Here is a 14,676-nt window from a genome sequence, read left to right on the forward strand (position 1 = left end):
TGTCTCAGTAATACAATTTATTGTGTCAACCATCTGCTTGGATGAGTTGCCGGATGACGGGTGAAATAAATGGCATTGAAATGACCAGTACAGTAACTGCCATCATCTTATTTATTCAACTTTAATTGTAAACAATCACAAATATACAAGCGAGGATTTGGAGTGTTGCAGTGACGGTACACTTTGTTAGGTTGACCGGTACAATCGAATTGCATCCAGTAGAAAATAACATTTTGAATTGAACAGTAGCTTTCTTGTTGTAAACGGGTAGGACACCATTTAATCATACTGAAAGCTGCTTCTTAATTTAGAAACACCCTTTTGGCATGAAGCAGAATGTTTGCTACAGCTCAGAGCCCCAGAGCCATGTAACGTTTTGCTTCGATTTAATTATCGTCCAACCAAAGAAAAACCTGAAGTGAAATGAGCACCGCGTAATGTTTGAATATTTATCCTTTCATGCACCCTGTAACCCGATAACATGGTAAGCTGTCCACTGAAGTAACCTCTGTCCCTGAAAGAGTTAACCACTGGTTTAATTAAGTCTAACATCAATTTCTATCTCTTAATCTTTTTGTTCTGGGTATGCTCAACTAAATTTTTCGCAATGAATCACAGAGGGTAAAAGACAACATTTCTCCAGCACAAGCTTTTTTATTTGCTGTGTTCAGAGACATCGCCGGTAAAGGACCACCTTTTCACACTCTGAGATGCTGGTGAGTTTGCAACTTTTAGGATTTGCTCTCCTGAACCTTTTGGATTTCCTGTGCAGAGAGAGTGAGAGAGATTTAGAAACAAAGGGGAAACATTTGAAAGTCAGAAGATTCGTGGTAAGAGAGATGTCTTGATTTCCGAATAAAATGGGTCTTGGCTCACATCATTAAGGATCTCCTTCAGCTCCTCGTAAGCTCGTTCTAAGTCGTCATTGACGATGACAACATCAAACACTCCTGGCTCCTTACCTGCAGAGAGAGAATTTCGTTGATGGGTTGATATTTTTGGAATTTCAAAGGAATATGTTTTTAAATCTGTCGAAACTTACTGAGCTCCATGTCGATGCGAGCTGCCTCCAGGCGTTTCTGTAGACTGTCTTCGGACTCAGTTTGTCGGTCCCTTAGACGTTTTTCCTTAAGAAAGAAAGTGTTTTTATTTATTTCCCTCCTCATCATGACATCGGATTGCCATCCACCAAGTGATTCGCAGAGAGAAAAGGTATCTACACCTACACAATCTAACAACATCTGATACAACAAATATAATAATGTTGGAGTTTTTTTGGACACTGTCAAACTAATACAGTATGGATTCAACAATATTTGTGATTGTCGTTTACATTATTTTCCTGCTTGGGTGGCTTTTCTATGAGTACTCTGGCTTCCTCCCTTATTCCAAAATGATATACTGTCCAGTTATTAAATGTTATTTGAGAAATAATTATGGATGGTTAATTTGCACTGCAGTATACTACAGTAAGTATTTCAGTTAATAATAGAGTTCTTTCATGAGAATTCTCTGACGTGTAAGCTCTCTCTATGGCGCAGTGATGCTGTTTTTGGGCAGGGAGAATTTTTGGGTACTAAGAAAGTTTTTTGTTCGTTGATTATTATATTCCCCCAATTTTCCCAATGCATTCCACTGGGTGTCAATTTTTGGGGTATTTTCACTCTTCATGGCTTGGCATGTAGTTTTTCCAAACTTAAAAGAGCATTTTGTCATGCATCTGATTAGTACGAGCATGTGGGTCCCCATTCGTACTGATGGAAAAACAATTCAGTTATATTTAACTTAAGCTCAACACATTTGCCTTCGATATTGAAGAACAGGTTCTTTTTAAGCTTTTATTTAGGGTTAAAAAAAACTTTTATGTGTAATACATTTTAATTGAGTCATTATTTCAGTTGATTTATTTGTTATATTCAGTGCTAATGTTCGACCTGCAACATGTTGCAGTGACACATTTTAGGGGGGAAAAACGGTTTCATTTTGGTAATATGTAGGCCTACTACATTGCATTTAAATGTTAGTCATAAAAGATGTACTTTTTCTATAGGTGCTACTGTTGTCGAAAAAGCGACTGGATTTGAATATGTGGGTGTCCCTAATGCTGCGGCCTTCGATTAGCACTGCATATGAAATGGGTCATTTACCAGAATCTCCATCGATGGAGGCTGGATGGAGATGTAGATGGGGTTCAGGTTCGTCTCTTTGATCCTCCTCACACCTTGAATGTCCACATCCAGGATGCAGATCAGGTTCTTGGCCTGCACGTCTTCGATGGCAGCTTTGCTATGAAACACATCACACACACACACGCACACACGCACACACGCACGCACACACACACACACAGCTGTTGACTTCCCACATGAAGCAAACAAGCTAAGAGGATCGCTGAGCCGCTCACTTTTTACGCCCACCTCACAATAAGGAGGTGAGATTGAATGTGACTCACACACACACACGCTCGTGTTGTAGTATCAGGGGTTAAAGCTCTGTCTGTACCAAGACGGTGAATATCCTCTTGATCCTCTTGAGCCCAGCGGGCCAGTTTTAGAGTGCGCTCTTATACAAGGCAACTAACCTCTTGTCTGGTGAGGTAAAGTGTTGAAATGGGTTACCTATTCATAGGATGCCTGACAAGAGAGAACACACTGTGCAAGTGGTTGGAAGTAACAAAGTCACAAAGATTTGGTCGCAGTCTGTAAGAAGATTTTGTCAGGTTAATTGTACTTGAATTGTATATTTATTTTTCTGGTCACTTTTTACTTGTGTTCCATACATTTGAAAACAGATATCTGGACTTTCTACTCTTTACTTTGTCAAAGCAGGGTTGTTACTTTTTTCAAATCCTGCTAATGTCATGTCGGTTAAAAAATAAAAACATGCAAATAGAGGTAAAGGTGATGATGTGGATGAGATCATATTGATTGATATCTTTAGCTCTTATACAAGTACGTAAGAAAAAGAATGAAGATAGTCCTCACCCGCGGCCTTATTTAAGAGATTTGTTTGATGTTGTCAGCGACCATATCAATTTGTGGTGAAGCTGTCACCTTGGGCCAGGCTAAAAAAAAAAAAAAAAATGGTGGCATTTAAAAATTCTCAAGTTTGATATTTTTAGGTTTTATTCCTTCAATTGGTATCATTAGCTATTTTTTTTCTGAGGGAACAATGTCTGTGCCAGTACTTATGTAACCTCTGCACTGTACTAAAATTCGAAGAAACTATAGTGTAATTATAGAACAGGTTTCTTCATTTCACTACAGTACTTTGCATAGTTTTCTACTACGACAGAACCATGGAAAACATATTTCAATTTAAAATGTACATTAGATAGGAATTGATCTTCTGAAAGGTATTTTCCCATTTGTTTAATACTTTGTATTATGTATATAGTATGGTATTGATATGATTGATAATAGTATGATACAATGCACTGTATTCTAAAAAAAATTAACGTAATCAAATAAATGATTCAGTACAATTGAGTTTCACATTTTGAACTGAACGACTGAAATAATCGGACATTCCGAGATCTTATAATTCATTGACACGAACTATAGCAAGCCTGTCGCTTTTTTCCGGATGTTTACCTTGTTCCATACAGGTTGCCAGAGAACTCGGCATTCTCAATAAAGTCACCGCGTTGGATGCCCTCCTGCATGGCCTCTCGACTGGTGAAGTGGTAATCTGTGTGAAAGGATCACATATTGTGACTGGCGCAATGACAACACGTGGAACCCGTTCCATACAATAGGCTGGCCACACAGGACTCATTGGATTTTATAAGGTCATTTGGACACCACGTGTTTCTTTTTGTCCGATAGAAACACGTACTGCAACCTAACATGAAATACTCAATCATTAGCATTAGAGGGAAAATAAAAGATGTATTAACAGAATTTTATTGTGCAATTAAAAAATAAATATATTAAATATATTTTGAGGAGGCTAAGTTATGGGCTTTATCAAACAATGAAAGAATAAACCATTCTAAATTCAGGGTGTACCAAAAATGTTGACATCATTTCAAAAAATATTATCTACGTAATGACATGTCTGATGTAAGCAAAATTATAACATCCTTCATGTTGAATGTATTGATCTAAATTCCAACATGTTCAAATGGATATCGACATCAGCAAGAAAGGAAACAGGATGGATAAAATGGTGACTGCTGAGGTATTTTGACAAACGCCTGTCACAAACCTTGGAGCTGTTTTAAATTGTGTACTGTATGTGTGTGTGGGGGCGGGGGGCACAAAATGCCACCTTTAAAATTGGCTGTATTCATGTTAATTTTTGGGACACCCAGAATTAATGATTAAACCTTTCCCAAAAAAAGTAAAAACAAAATTTTTAAATTGCATGTAATAATTACCTAGGTTAACATTGCATAATGCTAATGATTGGTTGGGGGTTGTTTACACTCTACTGAGGGCTGCGTTTTTTTTGTGGACAATCCCCCACAAAACGGGAAAGGACAACTGGACTCACTACGGAGGCATTACGGGGGGGCTATTTTCAAAAGCTTTTTACTCCAAAGTGGACTTATGTCGTAATGTGATTCCTCAAATATTATTCTTTTTTTTTTTCAGATCCAAACAGCACTTCCTAAATATATTCAAAGAGAGTAGTCCAGGGTGATGAAAGTAACCCCCGTCCCCCTGCCTTAAGATGTACGCATGTGGAACCACACCGGCGATCACCTTCATGTGGGGTTTCTGATTCATTTGGGCACGAAAATGACGTGTCTAAGTCTTCTGAGGAAAAGACGTCTGCTACGGGCAGTAAAGTAGCCCCCAGAAGCATGGGGAGCGTGTTGAGGCCTATGGAAAAAGCACAACAAGCGCACACATACACACATACGCAGCTTCATCCCAGCCTATCGGAATGGAGACGGTACATAATGGACATAACTATTTTTGCAGTTCACTTGGGAGTAAGAAGTAATGCAGGAGCCCCAGGGCAGGATAGGAAATGTCATACGAGGGGGTGCAATGATTTATTAAAATATTTCAGAATCAGGTGCAAATCTATCTATCCAGGGTTGCTACAGCGCCCGCGCTAAAACATTCACCACGCCACAGGTTTGAACCCCAGCTTGGCAGTACCTTTGCCGTTTTCCTCTCCGGGGCGAGGGTTCCTCGTTGTGTCTGTGCCGAGAACAGTACAGTGTTCATTTTATGTATACTGTATATGCTGCTCAAAAAAAATTAAGGGTGCACTTAGAGTTACATTGTGTTGTGTTGTGTTCCTTTCCATGGGCACGGCTCTGTCAGTCCCAACTTTGTCATTTCAGCAGCCTGCATAGGCATGGCTGGTATACGCCAATTTTCTCATAGGTCTATGGGACAGTTATGATTTAAAAAAAAAGAACAACAAAAACAACTACATTCTGTTGACTATCATGCAAGCAGCATGGAATTGTTTCCTGCTTAATGTTTGTGTGAATGCCTTTAGCCCAAAAGCGGCTGGGCTAGCCAAGCCAACATGATGTAACTGTGAAAAACCATTTGAAGAACTCTGAAAAACCTACATTGCTGCGTCTAAATATTTCAAACAAACAGTATTAGAGTTGGTGGCCCGGTAGTCGAGTGCTTAGCGCGTCGACCTCACAGTGCAGAGGTCGTGAGTCCGGCTCCAGCCTTCCTTTGTGGAGTTTGCATGTTCTCCCCGTGCCTGCGTGGGTTTTCTCTGGGTACTGTGGTTTCCTATCACATTCCAAAAACATGTATGGCAGGAACACTCTAAATTGTCCCTAGGTGTGAGTGTGAGCGCGGATGGTTGTGTGCATCTGTGCGGCCTGCGATTGGCTGGCAACCAGTTCAGGGTGTCCCCCGCGACCGTTGTGAGGATAAAGTGGATCGTAAAATGGATGGATGAAGTATGAGAGTTGTGAAAAGTTGCATCCAAGCACAGGGAGAACTTGCAGAAACCATACAGGAAAACAGCTGCGATTTGAATCCAAATCTCAAGACTGTGTGTCACGTTGCGAGGTGGTGGTGGACCCCAAAAAGCAGGTAGGAGGGAGAAGCAGGGTGAACTTGAAGAAGTGTATTGATAAAACACAGAAAACGAAATCCAAAACAAAGTCATGAAAACAAAACGAATCCAAAGTAACAAACAAAAACCATGGCAGAAACTAAAAACTCTCAATAACAAAAACATGACCAAAACATGACTGAAGCTAAAACATAACAATGATCTAAACATGACTGAAACAAACATGACAGAAGCCAACAGCAAACAAACAACCATGACAGCAGCAAAAAGCAACAGCAAACAAACGAACATGACAGTAGCAAGAGCAAACAGCAACAATGACCCGACAATGAGTGGTTGGGCTGGGAGTCCTTTTAAAGCACTAATTACCTAATGACCAACAGGTGTGCAGCTGCAGGGGGAGCCCTACAGTGCCACCTGTTGGTCCCAAACCGAATCATGACACTGTGAGGCAGCCTTGCTTACCTCAAGGACACTGTGCTGCCTAGGAAATGTTAGAGTAACTCACAAATGCTTTTTGGATTGGTATCTGGACTTAAAAAGCCCATCAGATAGACTGCATTTTTTTTTTCTTGGTCCGTAGCAGACAAGAAGCATTTGTTCCACTTACGTGACACGCTAAATCCAAACACTCCTTCATGGTCCTTCATGAGCCTCTTCATCAGCGTGCTCTTGCCCGCTCCGGATGGTCCACTTAGCACCACAGGTCTCGGTCCTGACATTGTCTGACACACAAGGACATCATGAGTGATCAACCCGTAGATGGTGCTGATGTCAGACAATTATTATTATTATCATTATTATTATTAAATATGACAAGCTATTGAACTTCCAGAAAGGAACCTTTTTTTGTAATTGGCTTTATTAGTGTTTATAATTGTCTATATTAAGAATTTAAACTTGAAATATACCACAAATTATGATTATAGATTATAAATTAAATACACACACACACACACACACACACATGCACGTGCGCACACACACACTATATACTGTACTGTACATACATACAGATATAACAAACATGCGTTTATATCACTAAATAGTTAATATTATTTAATATTAATGTGATTCCAAACTTATCATACCACAGCACCCTTAATAAATATGTAATAAATGGTACATAGAATGAGGCGAATAAATGTGAAAAATGACGAAAAAAAATGTTCATTCTGTCATTATACAGTATGTCGCCGAGATTTATAGAGGACCAAAGACACGTTACGTACAAATCATGAGTCATTTTTTGACCATTTGACTGAAATAGCGAGTGGGCGGGGCTTCATTGTCCTCCAGTTGCCACAGAAATGTTATTCAACCGGAAGTCTTGTTGTCATCTGTGCTAATCTCTTGATCCCTGCTGCTCCTCTTATCCATCTCACCTCCACTCACATACCTTACATGCACGCACACAGACACACACACACACACACACACACGCATGCATACACAGGTTGAAAAGTCGATCTCTTCTTTTTTCATCATCTCACTTTTAATTAATCTTTGTAATGGACTGTTCCGGGTCTTTGTTTAATTCAAATAAGAAAACATGCAGCTAATTGGCGAGTAGTGCAACAGGCCGAGGCCTGCGGGTTAACGTTAAGAGCGCTCATTAATGAAGTCATGGCGAGTGAGTCAACAGGATTAATTGGGTCTGGGCAAAGGTGCAAGGACAGGTGATCTGTTTATAGCTGCAGTGCAAAGAGAGTTGATTTACAATGCTCAATTACACAAGGATATCATGATGCGGGGCATTTTCATTTGGAAGCTCTTTTAATGTTGATCTGTTTTATTCAGTATCTGACTATTCTTTCTGAGGCTACCTTTGTAAAAGTTGATTTTCTTGTTCCATTTTTCACTTTCTAGGCAATTACATTTTTTGGTAGTACTGTATTACAATGATGAGTGTCTCAGGTTTTATTGATGCATATTTATCTTGCTATGTATTTGTCTATTTAAGACAGACAAATTACAATTTCTCAATGACAGGTGTCAAACCTTTCCATGTTGTGGAGGGTTTTTCTTTGTATTGTACTGCATTTTACTCATGAAACAAGGAATACAATGATTTTTTTTAATGTATGCAGCCATTTTCTACCCATATTCTGCTCATGTTCCGCTGGTTTTATTGTCACATTATATTATGTGTACATATTTTAATAAATAAATGTAGACTATGAAGTTACATAAAACAGGTGTGCAGTGTTTTACTGGACTAATACAATTGTATTTGTTCACGCCTCACTTGATTCCTTTATTTTTTTAATTGTTCACACTCAACTGGTCATCCAATCAGCAACTGGAAGTTTTCCCCCCATTTCACCTCCAAATTAACTGATGTTAATTATGAATAGATGTATTTTAAAGACAGGTGTTCAAATTCAAAAACTGTACAAATACATATTCCTATTTCTCATTGATTTTTCGGGAGTGATATTTTCCCCAAATAAATTCATTTGAAGGCTTTTGCTTACCTTTCTGCACCCTCGAAGAGATGTGGAGTGGACCGCTCAGTCGGGCGTGATGCTCAACGAGGGATTCGCTGATCAGCTCACTGTCAACCTCAATTACTGCCGCCTCCCCTAGGCAACATCCACGGACCAATCACACGTCTGCATGCTGGCCCGGTTTGCTTATATCCAGCCCATCCACACCTGTAAGGGTCCACAGGTAGTCAGATTTTTTGACAGTTGACATATATTTACATATCTGGAAGTGGCTCTATTGTCTCCGTTAGGCTGATGTGAAGAAATAAAGTGATTAAACTAATCTCATATCATGAACAGGTATTTGCCGAAATGTGAAGTGTCCTTCATGTGTTGTCACCTTTGTAATCTTTCCGAGTAAAAAGCACAGAATTACATGGGCTACAATTGAGCCATGCCTGGGTTTGACCAGGCTAATCCCGCAGCGACCCACTTCTTAAGGTCGACACATTGACTGAACACAGCTTGAATCTTTCATAATGAACTCCGATGCCCCTTTTGGCCACAACTTTTATTATGGTAACGATAAAGACATAAAGTGAGGAGGTATGAGAAGAAGAGATGGAGTAAACATTAAGACAAATGCTGTACAGTAAATACAGTCAGGTTGTTCTCATAAACATCATGTACAAACACCAATCCAAACACGAAAAAATATTTACATGTGCTTTGCAAGAAAACAGAAAAAAACAGGTTATAAAATTGATAAATATCATCCCCAAAGAGTGTTATTCGGGTGTTTCCACCAAACAAGTTGCAGGAATTTTGAATAGTTCATGTTAAATGTCACCTTGGAGCTATTCTCCCTGGAATTTTTCTTTTTTCTTTTTTTTTGAATGGATGCAATGACTAAAAAGTAGGTCCGAGTTGAGGAGAGATTGGGGAGAGGGTGGGAGTCAGGCCAGCTGCTCACAAGTCCACCCCTTGTGATGGGCCTGGCGTCACAGGTAGACCCTGCGCAGGTCACCGGGCGAGGTGATGGTGTTGCACTGAGGGCACAGCTTCTTTGCTCCCTAATGAAAAAAATCACACCATAATCAATCCATGAAAAATGTTTCATGTTTGTGATTTAAAAAACATTTTTTTTAAGGGAAGATACATACTAATGTTCGGAGCCAACACTCTTCACAGTGAACATGCCAGCACTGGATGGAAGTGAGCGGGTTTGAATAAGTATCCTAGAAGATAAAACACAAAGGTCAAAACTTGGCATTTGCAATGACGAATCTCGCCACTAGATGTCCATAAGTAACCTTTCTACTGCAATTCAACTTGATTGTTGTTCCAGTCACGTGCTTGTTCATAGAGAATTCAAGTGTAATTTTCCAACTACAGATTGGCTAATTTCATTTCAGAGATTTAAATGGAGGGCCCACCGAAACAGATTGAACCACTCCGTCATTGGTCCCATAAGAGGGAAATTCCCGGGCAAATAAGTATTAAAGGGAATAGAACAAATTAAATCGATACATTTAAAAATATATATTTTATTAGAATATTAAACAGTCCACAGTGCACATAGTAATAAAATATGAAAATTAATAATTGTATTTTAAAATATTCAAAATATACTGTCTGTATTTTCTATACATATAATGAACATGTAAGTTAGAAGCCCCACATGTTTTCCCATTTCAATTCACATCACATTTTTATTTAATTTAGGCCCCATTTTAAACAATTAAAACAACTTTGGTCCAACAGTGTGTGTGTGGGGCAGGGGAATGAAAGTAAAATATAAATACACAAAACAAATGAAAACATCTGTTTTAGAATTTTCTAATTACTAACAGTACTGAGCCCAGTCAGGAAGAAAGATTTTTATTATTTATACTCGTCAATCTACGTACTTTGATGATTCTTTCAAAAATATGAAAATGTTGCTGTCCCAATGCAACTATGTACATTCCCAAAATGTATTTATGTTTTACTGTTAGGGGTATAAATGACATCAAAGAAATCTGACACACTTCATTGGGCAGCGACAGAAGATATTCTACAAAATCTAAAGAAAACGTCCTTGCAATTCACAGCATACGATAGACACTTCCCTCTGAACAAGTGCGCCAAAATGAAGACATACACTCACCATGCAGATGAGGCATTTAAATCTGTCTCCTTTACACAACTGTTTCTCCAAATCCCGTATCCGAGCTTTAAGAGCATCCAGGGATGTCAGCGCAGAGTCTTCTGAGAGCCTTCACGCACGAACGCACGCACACACACACGCAAGAGACCGTGAGTTCGACACTGTATAGTCATTTATAAATGGAAGACATATTAAATTATTTCCTGGCCAACAAGGATGGTGAGCATGAAATTTAGCAGCAATCACATTGGCTGCGTGCACTGTCATTTATCATCGGCTGAGGAATGGTGGGGGTGCTGTATGGTGATGCGGTGTTTGGCAGTGGCGGGGATTTGGGGCTTGGCATTAATACTCAACAAACTGACAGACATTTGCTGTCTATTTTTGTTTTAATAAAAAAAAAAAAAAGGGTTGTCGCATATGAGTTGAAATAAAGTTTTATGTGCTTGGTGTTTGCCACCTTATTTTTGCTGGTTTTTCAGTGGGGTTCCATCATGTATGTGTCAACATCAACCGGATGTGTGGGATTTTATACAAAAAGAAAAGCTGTGTCGTGAGTAGAAATCTTTGGGCCATTACTTTATACTTTTGCATAACAAAAGATGAATACTGTATTTTCTGCACTATAGGGTGCACCTAAAAGCTTTCCAATTTTCTCAAAAGCTGACATAATCCGATGCGCCTTATATATGGATTCATTTTCTGATTTCTTGGATGTAGTATTATAAATGTTCTGAAAAGTGTTTTGTTACAGCTGCAGGAGTTGTGAGTGTGCTTATATAAATAAAGCTGTATTGTATTGTATTGTATTGTATTCCCTTTAGCATAGCTCCATCTAGTGGATACATAATGCAACCGCAGCCCCTATTGTAGCTTCTATTCTATCCGCCTTATAACGCGGTGCACCCTAAATATGAAAACAGTTTAAAAATAGGCCATTTATTGAAGGTGCGCCTTATACTCCGAAGCGCCTTGTCGTGCGGGAAATGCGGTGATATAAAATTTTAACACATTGGTAAGTCTGCTTGTTGTGGTGGAAAAAGGTGGAAACTTGAACACTTTGGTGTCACGGTTTGAAGTACAGTAGAATCCAACGAATTGAGACCTCCAAGAATTCTTCACAAAAAAATGGGGTTGAGGTCATGGGGAACCCTCCCGAAAAACAAGATATTTTAAAATACCGGTATATTGACAAAAAAAGTGTGTATATGCAAATCATACAGGTACTGAACCATGAGTGTGCTGGGTGTCCAGTGCACATAGTTCCGTTTCAATCCATCATGAGTGTGTCGCTTACGTTTTTTGGAGTACCGGTACTGTATTTCCAACTAAATCATTGTCAGAGCACACAGTACATTTGACATGACGACGCCTTGAAATCCAAAGAATTCTGCGCTTACATGTCCATGTCATTGTTTCTGCAGGTTTTTGGGAGGACAGGTATGCATCCATCCACTTTATCTCCACTGCTGGTGGACGGACTCTCTGCATGGATGTGAATCAACATAAAAGTACAACATAAGAAGCAATCAATGACTTGTAATTCAAATTCCTTTTGGGTCACCATACCATCATTTGACCATTTGGAAATTTCCTGGTGGACTCCAGAGTCAGGCAATGTTCCGACACTGCTACACAACAGCAATGACACATGAAACTCACGTGATGCTCAGAGTCAACTATGCATTGAAAGAAACATACTTTGTTGTTGTCTCCTTGCTGTTTTCTCCGGCGCACATGATCACATCTGTCTCGGTGTATCTAAAATGAAAGCTAAGGGTGAGGAAAAAAAAATCTCAAAAACATCGGATGAATGCAATTTTATAAATCTGCCAGGAATGTATTTAGATTTCTACTTTGATACGATTATCCGAAAATGAGTCAGACAATCTACGCACAATTTCTGTGGAAAACCATTCCGTCCGCACAAGTCAGAGGAATGATGAATTTCTCAATCCATAATGCATGACTCTTAAATTCCGACATTTGCATCCATGACGGTGTACAACAGGGTGCTGACAGTAGAATCGTTTGGCATTTGGGGGAGGTCTGTGCTCTACTGATCGCCAATTTTTCCATGTCTTTTTTTTGGACCAGGAATCTTAGATTATTTTTCTATTTCAATTATTATATTTATTTATTATAATATTGTCCTATAAGGGTTTAAAAGGCAAAGTTAAGAACGATGTGACTCACTTTGGAGAAAATGTAAATTTGAAAAAATGTCTTTGGGAGGTTTCAGGTATTAGTTTACTATTAAAAACACTTTTCCCTCCATTTCAAAACAATTTGAAGAAGGATACTGTGCCCGGCCGTACTCCAAGGTGTCGTCTCCATCCACGTCGAGGTCTGCATCGCTGTCCCGACCTTCTTTCGATGTGCTGCTCACCAACAGTGAACCTGACGACAAATGTTCACATTAATAGAGATGGAAATTTTTGTCCCATTCTGATCTTCCACAAAAAATAAATAAAACACTGAGCGCTGTCATTCAAGCTGAAGTTATTCAACAAAATATGCACTTAGATCCCATCTTGTTGCAGTCGAGTTGTGTTTCTTTTTCAAGTGAAATGATAGATTATACATCCATCAATTTTTTTTTTTTTGCGGCACTTGTCGTGGGTGAGCTGAAGACTATCCCAGCTGACTGGGCAAGAGCGGGGTACTGTATATCTTGGACTGGTTTCCATTCAATCTCAGGGCACATAGAGACAAAAAATAAAAATCTCCATTCTTTGCTCCCATAACAAGTTTTCCGAATCAGACACAGCACAGAGCTGCCGTGCCTCAGTTATATTTGACCAAATTTGTGAATTGGTTTTCCAATGTAATTCTGGTCTCAATTTTGCAGGGGGAAAAGCATGTGATTTTAACAGGGGAGCGTTGAGTGTACTGTATCTATCTTGTGACAAGTTTGCATGTCAGAGCCCTTCACTGCATGGACGCTAACCTTCAAGGCATGCCCGTCCTCTGTAATATGGATTGAAAAGTTCAGTGCTTTTTCAACAACTGCCACTCCGTCATGTTATTACCGTCCAATGCACAGCATCTCATGCACACACACACACACACGCACACACACACACACCTACCTTTGAACCCTCCGACTAGCGACATCATCTGTATCTTCCGCCTTTCCTTCCACTCATCCTCCGATGGTGTTGTGTCTGCAGAAACCTCCTAAGCAAATACACACACAAAGAAGAGCATGTTTACACACACCACACACTAGGACGATTGTCTTGTTGCTTCCAGTAGCCTCTAGCAGCGTTTTCATAACAAGTGAAGTGTTTTCACATGAATACACGCTGACATGACAGTGATCCTGATGCCGCATGGACAAAGGCAGCCAACGGTGTCCTGTGTCAATCTGGACGCGCTGATATTTGTCTCTCTCCAATGACAATAAAAATGTCACAATGTATGGTTTCATCTGTCTTTTACAAGACGGGGGAAGAAAAATATCAACTCAACCATACCTGAGCGTCGTCTGGTTTCCTCCTCTTCATTTTGCTGATCCTGACTGAGGACACAAGACAGGGACAAAGTTGAAGCCACGTTGACTGCTGTCATTGATTCTGATTCACATTCACATTTGATTCATTTCACTCGCAATATTTTGTTGTTAATCGGACTTGGCTTCGTTTGCAGCATTAGAAAGTGCGCCTTTAAATGGTTCCGTTATTTCATTTTACATGAAAAAGATGTTATTTGTTAACAAAATGCAAACACGAAAAAAGGTATTTATTCCAAACACAATTGAAAATAGTGTGGCTTTTTTTTTCATACACTATGGCAACTGATTCAGGGTGTCCCCCGCCTACTGCCCGAAGACGGCTGGGATAGGCTCCAGCACCCCCCGCGACCCTAATGAGGATCAAGCGGTTCGGAAAATGGATGGATGGATGGACACTATTAATGTGAATTGTTCTTCGGACAAAGGAGAATTCTCTGTGGATCTCAAAGCATTTTGGTTAAAAAACAAAACAAAACAACAAAACGAGTGTATTTACAAATATCGATAATGCAGTATGAATCTAAAATTAAATACACGATTTATCCTGCGGTTTGACAAAGGAATGTTGACTCCAA

General features: G+C 39.5%; 2 protein-coding genes across 5 annotated transcripts in view; both read right to left on the reverse strand.

Annotated features, from left to right (window-relative positions):
* Positions 1-97: 97 nt before the first annotated feature.
* guk1b (guanylate kinase 1b) lies at positions 98-8,643 on the reverse strand. Of its 2 annotated transcripts, XM_086116425.1 has the most exons (9): positions 8,484-8,643; positions 6,617-6,731; positions 5,115-5,156; positions 4,710-4,829; positions 3,594-3,690; positions 2,148-2,286; positions 1,043-1,127; positions 877-962; positions 98-764 (listed from the first exon to the last, which is right to left on the reverse strand). In XM_086116425.1, exons 2-9 carry the CDS (start codon positions 6,726-6,728, stop codon positions 732-734), a joined length of 714 nt encoding a protein of 237 aa, XP_085972551.1. In that variant the 5' UTR covers positions 6,729-6,731; positions 8,484-8,643; the 3' UTR covers positions 98-731. The 2 variants fall into 2 exon arrangements, with proteins under 2 accessions (XP_085972551.1, XP_085972552.1); XM_086116426.1 differs by lacking the exon at positions 4,710-4,829.
* Positions 8,644-9,041: 398 nt separating this feature from the next.
* rnf220b (ring finger protein 220b) overlaps positions 9,042-14,676 on the reverse strand; it is a 28,996-nt gene continuing 23,361 nt past the window's right edge. For 2 of the 3 annotated variants that reach the window (XM_086115686.1, XM_086115684.1), the window contains 9 exons: positions 14,064-14,107; positions 13,677-13,764; positions 12,888-12,984; positions 12,286-12,345; positions 12,154-12,215; positions 11,985-12,069; positions 10,585-10,693; positions 9,599-9,673; positions 9,042-9,508 (listed from right to left, as the gene is read on the reverse strand). In XM_086115686.1, coding sequence (XP_085971812.1) covers positions 9,437-9,508; positions 9,599-9,673; positions 10,585-10,693; positions 11,985-12,069; positions 12,154-12,215; positions 12,286-12,345; positions 12,888-12,984; positions 13,677-13,764; positions 14,064-14,107 — 692 coding nt within the window. In that variant the 3' untranslated portion in view covers positions 9,042-9,436. The remainder of the gene's footprint in view (positions 9,509-9,598; positions 9,674-10,584; positions 10,694-11,984; positions 12,070-12,153; positions 12,216-12,285; positions 12,346-12,887; positions 12,985-13,676; positions 13,765-14,063; positions 14,108-14,676) is intronic. The other variant, XM_086115685.1, reaches the window with a different exon arrangement.

Source organism: Hippocampus guttulatus, chromosome 7 (assembly GCF_054856545.1).
Source record: "Hippocampus guttulatus isolate MCC_2025c chromosome 7, RoL_Hgut_1.0, whole genome shotgun sequence".
NCBI classification, from domain to species: Eukaryota; Metazoa; Chordata; class Actinopteri; order Syngnathiformes; family Syngnathidae; genus Hippocampus; species Hippocampus guttulatus.

Coding starts and splice junctions, on each gene's coding strand:
- guk1b (XM_086116425.1), bottom strand. CDS start 6,728: ATGTCAGGACCGAGACCTGTGGTGCTAAGTGGACCATCCGGAGCGGGC. Junction 2,287..3,593: donor GGCAACCTGTATGGAACAAG/GTAAACATCCGG, acceptor TGTGTTTCATAG/CAAAGCTGCCATCGAAGACG. Junction 765..876: donor TGAAGGAGATCCTTAATGAT/GTGAGCCAAGAC, acceptor CTCTCTGCACAG/GAAATCCAAAAGGTTCAGGA.